General features: G+C 51.9%; 6 protein-coding genes across 6 annotated transcripts; 3 read left to right on the forward strand and 3 right to left on the reverse strand.

Annotated features, from left to right (window-relative positions):
• Positions 1 to 383: 383 nt before the first annotated feature.
• J4E82_008360 (uncharacterized protein) lies at positions 384 to 2,021 on the reverse strand (the record flags this gene model as incomplete). The annotated part of the gene is made up of 2 exons (XM_051734593.1): positions 384 to 740; positions 804 to 2,021. The coding sequence occupies 2 exons, from the start codon at positions 2,019 to 2,021 to the stop codon at positions 384 to 386; spliced, it is 1,575 nt and encodes a 524-aa protein (XP_051585660.1).
• An 822-nt stretch (positions 2,022 to 2,843) lies between these two features.
• Positions 2,844 to 4,478, reverse strand: J4E82_008361 (uncharacterized protein; the record flags this gene model as incomplete). The annotated part of the gene is made up of 3 exons (XM_051734594.1): positions 2,844 to 3,362; positions 3,425 to 4,171; positions 4,293 to 4,478. 3 exons carry the CDS (start codon positions 4,476 to 4,478, stop codon positions 2,844 to 2,846), a joined length of 1,452 nt encoding a protein of 483 aa, XP_051585661.1.
• A 941-nt stretch (positions 4,479 to 5,419) lies between these two features.
• On the reverse strand, positions 5,420 to 7,358 carry J4E82_008362 (uncharacterized protein; the record flags this gene model as incomplete). The annotated part of the gene is made up of 2 exons (XM_051734595.1): positions 5,420 to 7,228; positions 7,284 to 7,358. 2 exons carry the CDS (start codon positions 7,356 to 7,358, stop codon positions 5,420 to 5,422), a joined length of 1,884 nt encoding a protein of 627 aa, XP_051585662.1.
• Positions 7,359 to 7,637: 279 nt separating this feature from the next.
• J4E82_008363 (uncharacterized protein) lies at positions 7,638 to 9,184 on the forward strand (the record flags this gene model as incomplete). Its single annotated transcript, XM_051734596.1, has 2 exons — positions 7,638 to 7,982; positions 8,033 to 9,184. 2 exons carry the CDS (start codon positions 7,638 to 7,640, stop codon positions 9,182 to 9,184), a joined length of 1,497 nt encoding a protein of 498 aa, XP_051585663.1.
• Positions 9,185 to 10,032: 848 nt separating this feature from the next.
• On the forward strand, positions 10,033 to 10,932 carry J4E82_008364 (uncharacterized protein; the record flags this gene model as incomplete). Its single annotated transcript, XM_051734597.1, has 2 exons — positions 10,033 to 10,136; positions 10,218 to 10,932. The coding sequence occupies 2 exons, from the start codon at positions 10,033 to 10,035 to the stop codon at positions 10,930 to 10,932; spliced, it is 819 nt and encodes a 272-aa protein (XP_051585664.1).
• Positions 10,933 to 12,039: 1,107 nt separating this feature from the next.
• J4E82_008365 (uncharacterized protein) lies at positions 12,040 to 12,555 on the forward strand (the record flags this gene model as incomplete). Its single annotated transcript, XM_051734598.1, has 3 exons — positions 12,040 to 12,262; positions 12,342 to 12,456; positions 12,528 to 12,555. The coding sequence occupies 3 exons, from the start codon at positions 12,040 to 12,042 to the stop codon at positions 12,553 to 12,555; spliced, it is 366 nt and encodes a 121-aa protein (XP_051585665.1).
• Between the last annotated feature and the right edge of the window lie 3,643 nt (positions 12,556 to 16,198).

Genomic DNA, 16,198 nt, shown 5'->3' on the forward strand with positions numbered 1-16,198 from the left:
ATAGTACTGGTCAGCCTAGCTTCATCCGAATGTCGTTTGAGTGCCACGCCGAGAGTTGTCCTATACGCGCTGTTAGTAGCCTGGATGCTGATCTAGTGCTCGATCCCGAATTCGATATCGAATTTGATAATTCCATGACCACCGCCGAAGTTCCAGAGGAGAATGGCATCCGAGAATGTTTGACCAGTGGCTCATTCTTGCTTGTGATTGCATTGTAAAATCATGGATAGCAGTGAGAGTCGGACATGGACAAGTTCGCCTTTGCAAAGGCCGGCAAATCTGATAGAGGCGAGGAAAAACGACCAGGAACTCTGCGCAATACAGCAAAACGACAGAACATACGCCAAGATTTGGTCTATACAAGAAGACCCGCCAGTCTTCCTTTATTCGGACCCTTCCTTCCGCTCCCTCTTCCGAATATGCACCTTTAGTGGCGGTTTCTCCCACAGTCCAAAAATCTTCTGCTTCTCCCACCCGTCCATGCCCTCTCCCAACTCCAAATCAAAATTCCACACCAACAACGCAATAATTAGCCTCATCTCCAAGAAGGCCAAATTCCTCCCAATACAATCCCGTCTACCGTAGGAAAACGGCTTATGCACATCGCGGCGATCGTCATGGAATGGCGAGGAGGGATCATTGTATTCCTCCGGTAGCCAGCGTTCTGGGTGAAAGGATAGTGGATCGTGGAAGTTGAGGGGGGAGTGGTATGCGGCAAGCTGATGAACGCCGACACGTGTCTGCAATTGTTAACAAATACCGCTTTCTTGAGTGAGAAGTAGCCGGGAGGGTGTAAGCTTTACCTCGGGAGGGATCAAGTGTCCAGCAACAGGGGTTGGCGGACCGTCGTTTGTGATCCGCAATAATGCCAAAGGAATCGACGGAAAAATACGCATCGCTTCATTCAAACAAGCCAACATATACGGACAGCGTGCGTTGACCTCCTTAAAGTTGATGTCTTCAGCCTTATCAAAGGCACTGCGGACCTCCTCCGTCACCTTCTTGTACGTCGCCGGGTTCTTCAAGAGGTAGTACGTGACCCCAAGAAGCACCGTAGCCGTCGTCTCCGAGCCCGCAACCATGAGTAAATCCGCATTATGCACCAGCTCCTCATCCGTCAACTCGTGTTCCTCGCCGCGGGAGCGCAAAATGAAGTCCATAAAGTCCCCTCGATCAGCCTGTTCTTTCCCCTTGATACGGCTCATGGCGAGCGATGCAGCATACTCCTGATGCTCCTTCCTCGACTGCTGCATCTTATTTCCTAGCACCAGATTGAACACACTCATCAACAAGGGAAACGACGTCGCCAGGACCAAAACAGGCATAATCCGTAACATGCGATCAATCTTCTCGATCCACGCATTCGACCGGCCCGTCTCCAGACCATCTAGCGACTTGCCGAAACAGAGATCGGCGATGAGATCGAACGTTGTGAGATTGTACCAACGCGCCATGTCGGCCGTCTTGCCACCACCACCAGCAGAAGAAGCCGCGCACTCGGAGAGACGCTGCATGAGCAGATCGATATACACCCTAACCAACCTCTCCTGCTGCGCCAATGCCTTTTCCGAAAACGCAGGCAACATGGCCCTGCGCATACGGAAGTGGTTGCTCGCGTCCGCCGCAATGACTTGATTCGGATTAACCGAGTTTGGCGGAAAATACTTGCGCAGCTCCGCGTGGCCGTGTCCGTAAATGTCCTTCCACGCACTGGGATGGATAAACGATAGCTCATTCACACCGTGCCGTACTACTTCGCCGTGCTTGCGGTGTTCCTCCGCCATCTGCAAGTCGAGGTCGCCGCGCATGTGGCGCAGGGTGCGGGTAAAGCCAAAGGCGATCCATAGCTTTGGGCCGGGATATTTGGCCAGAGGGTGGAAATACAGGTTATAGATTATGAGGGCGAGGCTTCTGAGGATATGGAAAAGGAGAGCGGTGCCCAGTATAATTGCGATGCCTCGTGGTGAGAGAAAGTTGAAAGAGCCGAGTTTCGCGACGACGGCTTGTAGGGCGCCTGCCATTTTACGGGGATCTTGTATGTTGATTAGCTTCTACAGAGCCGCTGCCAGATGTGTCGACCTTATATCCAAAGTTGGACTCGAATTGAAACGCATGTTGGGGTAAGCCGGCCACTAGCTAGTCGTGCGTATGCACTCGGGTTCGCACTTCGTACTCGCACTCGCAAAGCGTATGCACTGCCGATCTGTACCTCCACGTGCAAATCAGCTCGCAGCGACAGCCATCCAAGACTGTCTAGTGTCAGCAATGTGCATGGGCAAAAACTGATCTTCGTACGGTTGGGAAAAGCCATTCGAGATGGAATCTCCATGTTTCGTCCTGATGGCAATGGGTGCGTCTGAGTTCAAAGCAGTACAAGTCGTTCAAGCTGTTTGTACAGCAGGCTGGAGCAAGACAGTGGGTGCCGCAGCAGTAACAAGGGAGGCACCTAACGTTCACCTCGCACGATATGTCTTTTGGAGGAACTCGCGCTCATTCCATGCACTCGTATCTGCCTGGCTGTGTCCTTGCTTGCCCGATTAGTCCTGCGACATCCGAGCGAAACGCATATCCTTGGGAAGAAATTCTGCCAAGGAGACCCATATATGAATGTCGTGACTATTACAAGTTGTATTATTATCTTATGTATTTCATCAGCTCTCCTCTCGCGTTAAACACACGACAAGGAGAATACCTCTGTGTAAAAGTGCTTCCAATCGAAACCGCCGTCCGAGCCACGGTGAGTCAGATCAACTGTTCAGCGCTCCATAGTCCCACTTCTAGACCCCTTTACCAATCCCATATACCATCATCGTCTCCATCATTATTACTTTCCGTCATGTCTTTCATTGCTTCCCGCCCTTCCGTTGCTTGACCCTCGACCCAATGCTGTCCGCACCGCTCGCCTGCAGCCCCGACCCGTTCGCAGGTGTTCTGGGCGCATCTTCCACCTTCTCGAGCTCCTTCTCCAACCCCTCAAACTCGGCGTCCGCCTCGGGCCCCTCCTTGATCAACTTGTCCTTCTCCTCAACTTCCTCATCCGTCGGCGCATACTCACTGCGATCATCGTCCGCATCCTTGTATACCACAAACCTATACGCGATCCTGCAAATGAAGAACCACCAGAACAGGTTGACTGCCTGCAGCGAGGCAAGCAGGGCAAAGGTGATGTACTGGCTGATCCAGCACTTGTATTGTTGCGTTTCCCAGTTGAGTTCAAAGGGACCAACGGTTTTGAAGGTTGTGAGAATGGACCAGATGATCTTGAGGTTAATGTAGTGACGCGTGTAGCCCCAGACGCACATGAAGACGAAGAAGTAAGGACCGACAATGGGGGAGTCGATGTAATTTAGGCACTTTGACGTCTGTTTTGTTATTAGCACACGTCTTTCTCTTTCTCTCCGTATCGTCGCGAGAAAAAACTTACAGCAAGGAAGAAGTCGCTGACATCATGCGTGATATACACGGCAATGCCCATGTACGTAAAATGGAACCTGTACGACAACCAAATCAAAGACACGGTAATGACATGATGCGCAACCAGCTCCTTGAAGTCTTTCCTCGGCTTCTCCAGCATCAAGAGCAACACAATAGCCTGCTGCGCCCAATAACTCGCCTGCAGCAGATAGTACGCCTTGACAACCGCCTCGTGTGTCCGATGCGGAAAGCCTTCGTACATGCCAATAGGATTAAAGTACCACACGGGCGTGCGGCTCATGATCCAGATACCAAACGGACCATACAGAGCAAAGTACAGCGCGGTGTAAGCCTGCTCCATGAAGCGAGACTGCTTGTCGCGGTTCCGTATACCGAGTTTAATCGCAATGGGCCGGATGAGGCGCTGCATGCAGAACTCGCGTGTAAAGCTCAGCACGATGATGTAGAAGCCGACAAAAGCAAAGTCGCGGCCGCCCTTGCCGTAATGCTGCGGGCCATTGGGGTCGGAGCGCACGTGTTCGGGGATGAGGGGGTCGTCGCGTGCGAGCGGGTAGGAGAGGAAGAGGCAGGCGGACAGCGGGTTCGATTCGTAGGGGTAGATGGCGTAGAGCGAGATGATGGTTAGTCCGAGGACGAGAGGGAGCAGCCATGTGTGGCGGATGCAGAGGCGTTTTGCTTTGGAGAGGAGACGGCGGGTTGAGCGTCGTTTGGAGCGGCGGGTAGATTTGTCTGATCTCTGCAAAAGAAAAGAAGAAAACGGCCGGTCAGCAACTTTATTTCCAGTGTCACCATCCATCGCCCATGTTGTACGTATCTACGTTGATGTCCTAGGGAAAGAAAAGAAACTGGCAACGTACCGGATCCATGGTGCTTGGACTGTTCAGCGGCGGGGTGCTCGTCCGATGTGTCGCCAACGCTCCTACATCGACATCGCCGGGTACATCAGAGCCCAGCGCACTAGATTTTCTTCTCCGCCTGGGTGCGCCGTTGACTCCTGTATTGTGTGGCAGTGCGCCGTTGAGTGGAGGGAACGGTTCCGTCATTGTGAGTGTCGAGAGGAGGACAAGTAGCGCTGATCCGCAAAGGTCCACGGGTGGAGAAAGCGCAACAGTCCGCAAGGGTCCAACTTCTGTGTACAAGCTGAATTACGGACGAAACAGCTGTGTAAGAGAGAGAGAGAGGGAGAGAAAGGGAAAACAAAACGGGACCACTTCCAGAACAGAAAAGAGGTTCAGTCCAAAGTAAAAGTTGCGGTCTGTCTGCAAGTCATGTAGGAAAAAAAGTGGATGTTGTCGCTTCTCCTTTCCAGCTCTCCCGAGCCGCAGCTTCGCTGGTGTCGGAAATTGCTTGGGAAGACAGCGTTGCAGTGGAGCTCTTGGCACATTTCATACTGGCAGGGATTTAAGTGCGCGCGTGTCGATCTGCCACGAGACTCGAGTAGTAATCAGGCGGGCCAGGGGTAAGACTTATGTCAGCTGGGGCGTGGTGCTCTTTTGAACAAACTTGGGTTCGGAAATGCACAGAGCACCGAGATCCGAGCAAACGACTAGTGAAGCGATTGCTTTTTTCGGGACCCTGGATAAGAGAGAGGATCAAGGGGTCCGGCCCGGCACCCTTCCGCGCGCATGGGGATATGTGCGTCACAGGTATACGCACATGGAACAAGCAAGTAAAGAAGTGCATCTGGGGAAATCGGGTGACGAACCGAGACGAAAAGCAAACGACTTTTCGCTTGCCATGGGAAGAACTATTGGTCTCACTACCTCCGCGTATCTACATGTATGCACCTACTCACAAACACAGTTAGAGTCGATGCCTCCGCGAATATGTGTGTATGCTACGAGCTGTTTGTTTTGTATTCGGAAAAAAAGTTCTCCAGCAGTTTAACCTACTCCGCACATGCACATGTGTTTGAGTAGGCGATGACTTGACGTATACATCCGTTGTACACACATGCTTGTTGCATACTTTCCATTAGTCCACCTTATGCGGCAGGTCTCAGTCTACTCCCAGCATGCGCATGGGTTTGAGCAGGCGCAAGTGCACCGTTCGCTTTGGCGCCCTCTAATCTCTTCCCCGCAATCTCCAGATTCTTCTTGAGCTCTGTAGTCGGCGTACCAACACTACTCATAGTCGCCGTGCTGTCCATGCTCCCCTTCCTGGAAAGTACACCATCCTGTCTCAACAGTCCCTTGATACCGCCGGCCTTGCGCGCAGGAAGCTCGCCTTTGCCCGCCGTTGCAACGTACAGCAGGTACTTCAAATTAGGTAATGTGTGCCTGATATCCACGGGCCGCAACCCCAACGCGTTGGACAAAATCTCGATATTCTTGTTGAGCAGAAACACGCCGTATTCGAAGCGATACCGCACGACGTTCTTCATGTAAAGCGGGTAAGTGCGTTGTGGATTCTGACCACTTTGTGTGACGGCAAGTGGATCGTCAATCGTGGACGTTGAACCATGTGGGGAAATCGGGTACGGAAGGATGACAGAGAGGTAAGGCGACAGTATATTGACCACCTGCGCCACGTAGCCGAGTGCCGCGGAAGCCACGTCCTCTTTGACGTCGTCGAAGACGGAGTTGGGTAGGAGAAGGCCTCGTATTGTGAAGGCGAGGGCTTTGCCTGGGACGGGTTCAATGGGGAAGATTCGGAGGAGGTCTTCGCAGACTCGGCGGCGTTGGCCGGTGATGTCCTCGATGGTTTTCTCTATGAGAGATTTGTTTTGGGCACACTTTGCTCGTTGTTCGAGTAATGAGGTGTCGGCTTCTGCTTGACGATCTCGACCAGTTTGCATCTTCTCTCTTCGGTACTCGATGTTAGCTTGTAGTTCGTCCCGTCTTCTCCTTGCAGCCACCACTCGTCGCTTTTCAGCAGTCACCGCAGCCTCGACCGTCCCTAGTCCGTCTTCAGTCTCGGCGACCGACTCGACAGCGCTTAGGTCTTCCTTGTTTGCTGCGAGTATGCCCTCAATCTCATCGGCAATTCGGTCTCGCGTAGTCAGCGCATCTTGTATGCAATCGTCCAGTGTTGACAATCGCATGAGGGCGTCGTACGACGATGAGTTGAGCGCTTTGCCATCTGGGTTCTCTTTGGGTGGTGCAAGAATTTCGGGGCGCATTCGCTCCTGTACCGGCAGATCGGTGAAGCTGGTGTAGATGCCATCCGTCATATGGAACAGTATGCAGTTCTGTGGCAGCGGGTGCCTGAAAGCTCCTAGTGTCCTGCCAATGAACTGCAGCGACCGGAGTTGCACAGTGTAGTCCATCAGATAGTGCCATTTCTGCATTGTCTCGCTCTTTGCCCACACCCTCACGGTGAGCTTGTCCAGCCGGGTGACAGCAGGGCCACAGGGCCCGAGGTCGAAGAACTTGAAGTTTGGGTTCATAGCTTTCTCAGCGACTTCAGAGATGTATACCGGGTCTTCCTGATGGTCCACATGCAGACTGAAGAAAGTGTCGGCCATGCGCCCTGCAGTGATGTCTTCGAGCTTCTTCTGGCGAGTGAGCGGGCTTGCATTGGTCCACTCCATAGTCGAGCGCCTTCGCAGTCCCCGTCCATATCCCGGCCTGGTGGGTGTGCGGACGCCGTCTTCGGGGGATGTGGTAAGATTGCTCGAGGAGCGCGAATGGGCCAGGCCTCTGCTTTCCCTCAACGCCAGCGCCTTTGTGGGCGACTTGAGGGTGCTTGGTATGGCTTCATCGTCAATGGTGCGGCCGCGCGACTTTGGGGGAGTCGTGGTAAGCGTGAGGTTGCGGATGGTGATGCCTTGGAGGTGGCGCAACTTGCGATTCTGGTACACATTGTCAGCGTGGAGAGGGACAGACGGATGGCGGTCAAGGACGTACGTATGGCAGCAGCCACGGGCGCTCACGTGGTGGAGACTTGAGCTGGTCGGCTGCCTGGGGCGGCTCTCCAGCCATGTTATGTAGCTAGTCGGGTGGGTCGGCGGTAGGAGAGACTCGAGTAAATAGATGTCAGCCTCATCGAAGCATCCTGATACGGCAATGGCCGGCTCATAGTAGTCGCTTACCCCAAGTGAAAGCGCGTCGGAGAGCTCATCGTATCGCGCCAGGCGGAGGTGCTGCTGGCGCCCGCGGTCGGAGGCCCGTGCGCAATTATCGCTCTCTCGCATCTTTGCGTCCCGTCCGTCGACCAACATCGCCCGCTCGTCAATTGGCACTCCAGGCAACCCCGCAGCCATGCCTCGATCACTCGCCCGGCTCCGGTACAAGCCGCCACTAAATCCCGTCACTTTCGCCAATACCACCAGGCGCATCACTCCGCAGCATGTCGAGCACATGCAAAAACGCATCGCCGTCTATGTCGAGCGCCAATCCAACCCCAGACATCTCCGTCTGCAGACTGTTGTGAATGAAAAGGCAAGGCGGCAGGCGACGGGCCAGCGTGTAGTGTCGCCCATCAAGCCGTATACGCTTCGGGATGTGGTTGATCCCGAGGGCACAGCTCGGCATGGCGAGATTATCTACATTTTCCGCAACACCAAGACGAATCAGATCATCTACTCGCTGCAGGAGCTTCTCGACGTATGACACACGGAGATACCCTGGGTTACCACATGCTAATCACCTTTCAGACCCACCACCTCGAACAACTCCCCTTCATGGGCAAGCACACGAAACCCCCTGTCCTCCGCCCCGACGAATGGGTCCCCCACTGTGTCCTTACCTTTCCCACTCCTGCACAAGGCCATAATGCTTTCCGCAAACTGCGCGAGTTCCGCCGCCTCCACGAGACAGCCTGGGACAAAACAAATCCAGAATACCTCCGCATGGACCGCAAGAAGCGCATGCTAAAAATCATGGACCAACGCGCCAACACCAGCGCCGACCTAGCAGAGGTCCTCCGCATACAAGAGGCACACGGAGCCAAGACAAGGGAAGAGCAGGAAGAGTTGGACAAGAAAGCGACCGTCTACTTGGACAAGCGATGGGAACAGATTGACGCTCTGGCAAATGCGGGGTTGGCCAAGGAGAAGCCCACGGATAATGTAAAGTGGCTCCAAGGCCAAATTCGCTCCATGGACCTCAAGTTGAAGATGAAACACAACCAAAATGAAGCAGACCAGAAGAGTCTAAAAGCCGCCAAGGAGAGTCTGGAAACCCGGCTACGGAAGCTGTCATATGCGTTGCGCAAAGCAGAGCAGTTCAAGAACTTACAGGAAGACTTGGCCAAGAAAGCGGCGCCAGCTAATGAGACTGGTGCGCAGGGTCAGTTGGATGAATTGAGAGATCAGGCGCACGTTCTGGCCCAAGCACTCGAGAACCCGGATCCGACACGTTCAAAGGCAGATTTGGACATGGACAAGGAGATTCTAGCCGGCCACCGCGCCAAGATATCCATGCTCGAACAGGCATTCGACGCAAAAGCCCAAGCCGAAGCAAGGGACCATTACATTGCAAGGTCTGTGCTTCCACAGGCACTGAAGAAGAAGATTGCCGAACCGTATACGCTCGAGGGCGTGAGTGTGAGGTGGGCGGATCTGCAAGACGCGCTCTATGCGGCTGGTCAGTGGCCTGACGCTATTGAGCATGAGCCCCTCGAGATACACAAGGCGCGCGGAGAGACGTTGTTACTGAGCGCCGAGGAGTTTGAGGCGGAGAAGCGGAATGAGGTTAGGGGGATGATGGAAAAGATGGGCTTGTTGGACGGAGAGTACTTTGGTGTGAGTGGGCATGGAAATGAGAATGCGTTTGCGTATGGAGGTGCTGCTGCTACTGCGCAATAAGGAGGTGTGTATGAGGTATGTAACGAAATAAACTGTATATGTACTTGGCAGATGTACTGTCCCTTCTGTGGACCGATCCTTTGTGTCTTCGTGGCACTCTCTTTTGTTGTACAAACAAAGTGGTCACCTTGCATATCTTTTCCTAAATTGAAAAAGGCGTATCGTCATGCGCTCTGGGTGCGCGGGAGGAGGCAAAGGAAAGTTGAAAGGAGAGGATGGTAGTAGTCTGACTAACAATTGGGGTAGCAAGATCAAGAACGCTCATCTTGGGACATTGTCACGAGTCCGTTAAAGGCTTTTAGTTGACATGCGATGATACTACAACATTTGATTTCTGAACAATGAAAAACCCCTGTTTATTGCCCCCCATGATTCAGGATTCTCCGTGAGCTAAGCGCTGATGTTTAGTGGATTCTCACTTGGTGATATGATAAAGATGACTTTGTTCAATAGGTGCTGGATGGTACCACATCTGGTTTTTCAGAGATAGACATGTCGCTGCCGCTTGGAAGCGTACCTAGGTATGAGGTCGAGCCAAAGTGTTGTGCATCTTCGTCTTCCCTTGTTGATTGCACGGAACCCATGTAGTGTTATATGAGAAGCAGTACATTATCCACCCTCAATGTAGTTGCACGAGAAGCCAATGACCTCCCAATCAGGTAAGATGGACAAAGCGTTGCTGTGGGGTTCCGCTCGTAAACGAGAAACTGTGGGGGCCTTGGCAGCCCCACCACGTCATTCCTCCATCCCCCCCAGCGCGCGCCTGCCCACAACTCCGCCCATTCCGCACTCTAACTAATCAAATCCACTCCACTGACTAAGCCTTTGAGACTCGAGCAAGCACCGACATGGCCACGCCGAAACCTTTCCCAGCCCTAAAGGGCGGTTGCGTCTGCGATACTATCCGTTATCGCTTGCTTACGTCTCCTCTCTACTGCTACGCATGCCACTGGTACGTTGTGCCTGTACTGAATGCATAGCAAACACACTTACACACACAAACACTGACTTTGCATGTTTTCCACGTCCGCAGCCCCAGCTGCCAGAAACAAACCGGCAGCGCTTTCTGTCTGAATCTCAACATTGAGCTTTACAATATCGAGCTTATTTCTTCCACCACACCACTGTTTGTCACGCGGACATCCAAGTCGGGAAAGGTCAGTCGGCATGCAGAGTGTCCGACATGCCACGTTCAGCTCTGGGCGTCGAGTGCGCTGGGCGAAGCAGTCATTGATTTGAGAGTCGGGACGCTAGACTTTCCGTCGCTCATGGAACCCGATATGCATATTTTTGTGGAGAGCAAGTTGGATTGGGTTAAGTTGCCGGATGGGGCGAGGACAGCTGAGAGGGGGGATAATATGAAGAAGATGTGGCCAAAGAGTAGCCTTAAGAGATTGGAGATTTGTATGCGGAGGGCCGAGGAGGTGAAGAGGAAGAGGGCTGCTGCTGCTGCTGCTGCTGCATTGAAGGAGAGTGAGCGGAAAATTGCTGGTGGTAGTAGTAGTGCGGAAGAGACTGCGGCAGTCGAGGGTAGTGGAGAGGGGGACAAGACGCCTACTGCTGGGGAATTTGGGGGCGAGAACGATGAGGAGTTTGAGAAGAGGTTTAGGGAAACGGAGAAGGCGCTGCAGGAACGCTTAGAGAGGTTGAGCTTGAAGCTGTCGGATGAGGAGGTTGTGGAAAAGATGGAGAAGACGACGATTGATGAGCCTGGGGTTGAGCGAGATGGGCAGCGAAACGCAGATTGAAGGAAGTAATTCCCTTTGCCCGCTTCAATATGCATCGCTTGGCTTTGTACATTGGCCTATGATCATGTACTGCATGTTACGAGTACCTCCCAGACGTACTCTAGCCATCCAGGTCGTGATCAATCTATCGCTACGATTTAGGATGCAGTGTACTGCAGGGTATCGGACGCCAGATTCTTGAGATTCGAGATGAGCTCGTCGAGGTCTGGAGAGGCGTTAATTTAGAGAACTTCTTGTTGAAGGACACGTGAAAAATCAGGTGAGCATGATTAAGTCAAAGTCTGTGCCAGCGAATCAAACCATAGCATTCGAACATACAGGTACTCCTATAAGCGCATAGCCAGGGTACCTTACGCCCTCATGTGTGGTGTTTACCCGGAAAGATGATCAGCGCTTGGCAATACACCTTTGGATCCTGTATTACGGCGAACGTCGGTCGGGTCTTATTTTGCATTCTTCATGTCTCGGGACGAGAAGTCATGGTAAGTTTCTCGTTTCCCATTGCCTTCATTGAGCTTTTGGGGCCATTCGTCATCCTATACACGCTCGTGGATATAGACGAGAGCAGCATCAGATGCCATCATCAGCTTACGACATCAGGGGATTCTGCCTGGCATTGTGGAACTATCACGTTGATTTACCAACATGAATCGCGAGACCAGGGCCACTCGTTCGGTGTGAAAGGTCTGTGAGCCCAGTGGCAACAAGAATGATGTAGAGGAGGACCACATCTTCAGGTGTAACTTGATAGCGGGCGTGACTGTCTGTTGAACAATATTGACCTGTCGCATTACATCGCCACGGCCACTGTTCGTATAGGGTAGAGGGATTCCTGCATCTGACTTGCCGACCGACCGTATGCTTACAGGTACCTTGGATTCAGATCCTGCAGCTGAGCTTCGCTCGCCCAAAGCGCCTTGCCTGGATAATTATGGCAGAGTGGATGTGAATACGAACAAGAGTGAGCTTACTGAGCCTTGTGAAGAGTCTATAAAAGCGTCCCTAATACTCATCTGTTGTCGTTCGCCGTCCGAACATCATCCAGCTCTAACACTGCTAGAAAACTAAACAGATTCTCATTACCATCATCTCCATATCAATTCCACCATGTACTTGTTCACTTTCACCGCCATCCTAGCTTCTGCTGTGACCACAGCCAGCGCAGCAGGATGCTACAGCGAAACCGGTCCGGGCTGGGGCGATCTGCGCCAGGCTGCCAACAACGCTGCCGACGCTGTCTGCAACGGTGATTCTGGCGGGGTAGCCGGCAACTTCGACGGCAACAGCAAGTACGCTTGCCGTAACCTAGGCGAGACCATGAAAGCCGAATGTACGCAAAGCCGTCCTCCATTGCTTGTAATGTATGCCCAAGTGGCGTGGACTCGTGTTATTGACAGAAGTGATGTTAGTTTGGGTCACGGGAACAGGATCTCTCAGCGACCAGGACTGCAAGTTTGGTCTCAAGGAGGAGATCAATGGCTGTGGTTGGGGTGGTGAGAATACACATGGATCCTTCTACTACAGGTATGTGTGGGTGCTTCACTCCATCTATAAAGGCTGCTGGTAGATGCGCATTGCTGACTCGTGGACGAAAGGTCTGACCCTAATGATGGTCAATGCTAGATCTTGGCTTTCGTTAATTGCTTCCGTTCGAGGGTGCTGAGGTAAATGGCGCAGGGGAGGTGAGCAGCCAGGAAGTGGAATGTTCGTGTATTCGTTTGGGGATCGTCCCATCACTGTCACTCCAGATTGATAGAGAAGAATCGAAAGTCCTATTATACATCTGGAGGCCTTATGCGGGGTGTTTGTGACTCGATTGTACGGGCATAAAAGCCTCAGCAGGAAGGTTTCACGGCGCCATGTACAGTGTTGATGACTTATTTTGTGCTGTGTCTTTGCTGTGCAGATTTCCGTCTCGTCGGCGTGCTCGCCTCCAAACTGCCTGAGGCACTCTGGCTAATGCGAGCCAGAGTTATGAATTTTCGCGGTGGTAATGCTGTTATGTCGATAGGGAGTCTGAGAACCCAAGATAGCCTATCTTGAGGGTGCCAGGAGAGGTACGCTCGCTATTTGGATCGTGTCCGACATGGGAAGTCTGCCCGAAACAAAGCCATGGTATCGAGTCCTGGGGAGATCTCTTCCAAAATTACTGTGTAAGGCATCACAAGACTTTGTATCGAGGGGGAATCGCAGGTCGTTCTCAGTTGTGTTCTTTGGTTGATGCAGCTGCACCTTGTTGGGTGCGCACAGACAGTAGGCCAAGAGGTAGAACATTTAGATCGTCGCCACGAACGAGCGGCCCGATGACGAAAGAAGAGATCCAAAACGGATTTTGTCCCGAGCAGTAGACATTTGTTACCACAGGCACGTAGCACATCGCCCGAGAGTGATAAGATGTGCGACTAGTGCCATTTCCGCATGAGGAAACTATTTCTTCCATACCCCCGAAGTTAAGGCTGTTGCCGATGAAAAATGTCCCAAGCGCAGCCTTGAGCGGTGGCAACGAGTCATGCATGTCACTTTCACTCCGACTCCGACTTCTTCCATGCTAGATTCCAATTGCCATGCAGCACAGACGACGATAGTAACTTTGCCGATTGCGGGCGCTGATCCACGCTCAACGCTGAGCATGTGACATATCTAGGGCGCCTTGTCCGGTCCGACTCAAGAAGTTCTGTAGATACTGCAATGGAAGCGTTTGGCATGTGTTGACACGATATTCCCAAACCTCTTGACAAGCACTGTGGATGTTTGTCATGCATTGTTTCGTCTTGCCGAAAAGACGCTGTACGCAGGCAGCGCTTTATATGTACACAAAATTTGTCTTTGCGACATCAAACCTGCCTCCTTAGGTAGGGATTGCAAGGACTACAGATTGCGATACAAGATCTTGGGCAAGAGAAAGGATAGAAGATGTTGGCATGAATTACAGATAGACGGCGAGCGAGCAACAGAGAGATTCAAAGAAGCATTGATTCATTGTGTCTACTTATTTGGAAAGGCTCGTCCCCCCCTAACTGTGAGTAGGATGCCCTTCAAGGAGCCCCGATACTTGGCCAAGCTTCCCAAATACAAGAGTGACATGCTCAACAGCAGAAATAGGTACGAGACATGTTGTAGGTTCCCTTTTTTCTGTTTCTTGACTGATCCGATCATTGAAATGTTCAGGAACACAATGAGATGCCCGGTGCACTATCTCAATCATTAGTAAATACAACCTTGATCACTTCATTTTCCGCAAAGAAACCTAGACTGACCAGAAACTTGCGCTTCTAGCATGGCATACCGGCGCCATCATAGTCACAGCAGTCTGCATCGCAGGTGGCCAAGACTCTATCGGCACAGGGTGATCGCTGCGCACAGTATTCGTGCTGAGTCAAAAACTGTCTCCCTTCATTGTGCTGAGCACAAGTAGCATGGTTTTTGTAACAGCAATTAGCGGGGTCACAGTCCTGGACAACTGTTAGTACTTCCGTCGGCAGAAAGAAAGAGTGAGATGGGTTCCACTCACTGCTGTAACCATTGCAGTAAAAAGGCTGGCGATGATGAGAAAGACCTTCATATTGAGTGGACTGATGAAAAGTAGTAAAGATGTTTGTAACTTGGTTGATAAGAGCGTTGAGAGGACAAGCAGAAAAGTTAATGGTGAGAGGATATTGGTGCAGAAGCTGTCTTAAATACAGCCATGAGAGATCAACAGCTTGGCTTTGAGATCCTTGGCTAGTCCTTTTCGTAATCGTACTACATGGTCAGAGAGCACAAGTCGCAACGGGATATGTCATGCGTTGGTTTCTTCATAGCCAAGGCTTCACATACGGTCGCATTGCGGTCCCATCAAGGTCACTTTGCGGTTGCACTGCGGATCGCCTTATAGGAATTAAGCTCTGTAAGACATTTTTCATAGGCCCGGAAGTCAGCTATAAAGATCTACATAAGTCATCGGGTTTCATTCACCGCTATGTTGCGGCTTCTCTCCGGATCATCTAATGGTCTCTACGCCGACCGCGATGACCGGTGTAGACTATCACGATTCTAAAGGTAGGTATAAGAAGGCGTTTTCTCCTCTCTTTCTATGATAGAGTAGAACACATCCCTACTTCTTCAAAATCGAAGATCACCTGCCGATTCAACGCTTTCCACTGTTGACCATTCTTTCTCAAAAATGAGACTCCTCTGCATCATCCTCGCTAGCATTGCTGCTACTGTCATGGCAGAGGTGAGACTTCTTATTCGCTATCATAGCGTAGTTTCAGTACTGACACGAATGGATACAGTGCGACCCGTCAGACTGCTGTTATAAGAGTGAGAGGACTTGTGAGAGCCACGGGCGCGGCGGTGTCTATTGCGCACAGATGTTGCCCTGCAGTGAGGAGGTTTTGTCGACCTGCGACGCAGACTGCTGTGGTACTCTGAGGGACGTCAACTACGGCTGGGGAGTTCCATGCTAGACTGATGGAGTCGAGTGAAGTAGGTAAGGAACCCGTCTTTCTTGGGACTGGAATACATAGCCTGGGCTCTTGATGGTCTCTTCTGCTAAACATGTTCTGCAGGGTAAAGGTTGAATCCTCTTGTATACCTCGTATTGCAGGCCTGGCGCGGTCTCGAAGATGGAAACTGATCTCAAAGAGTGCCTGTCGACAACTTCAACATAGACGCGGTAGAATGCTAAAGACAAGACGATATTTACTCTCCCCTGGTATCTCCTCTCATGATACCTGCACTAGGATTATGTGACACCTGAAGGTTGTTGATCAGCTGCCGATCGAATGATCTCAAAAGGTGCATGTATATGCAGTGCATCTGTGTATTGTGGCGACCTAGGCATCGAACGCGCGCAACCTCGAATCCAGTCGCAACGGTACCCGGGCTAGCACGTTCATAATGATAAGATATGTTCACCACCAGGCATTGCATACATACACCTGGAATCATGACAAACCCTTGTTGGTAGAGTAATGAAGTGTACCGAATGCCGCCCCACAGAAGGGGCCATGCTTCCCCGCTTCGCACTTGCGCTGAGCCGCCCATGGCTACCGTAACCTCCTTCGCAAATTTGCCCTTCCCACCTGCGACGCAAAAATTTGACGTGCCGCCTCGGGAGGACTTTCAGGAGTATCACCAACATTCATGCTGTACCATTGCCACTCGTACGCTTATATTCAGGCGCCTTATCGAATATTGTGTTCCGGCTTATGAATTATCAGCCTGTACAGCGACCCAATTCGTAATCGTGGTTGATGCAGGCGGTATGACACGAAGACAACGA

The sequence above is a fragment of the Alternaria postmessia genome (assembly GCF_024291825.1).
Source record: "Alternaria postmessia strain BMP 2775 chromosome Unknown scaffold_66, whole genome shotgun sequence".
In the NCBI taxonomy this organism is placed as follows: domain Eukaryota; kingdom Fungi; phylum Ascomycota; class Dothideomycetes; order Pleosporales; family Pleosporaceae; genus Alternaria; species Alternaria postmessia.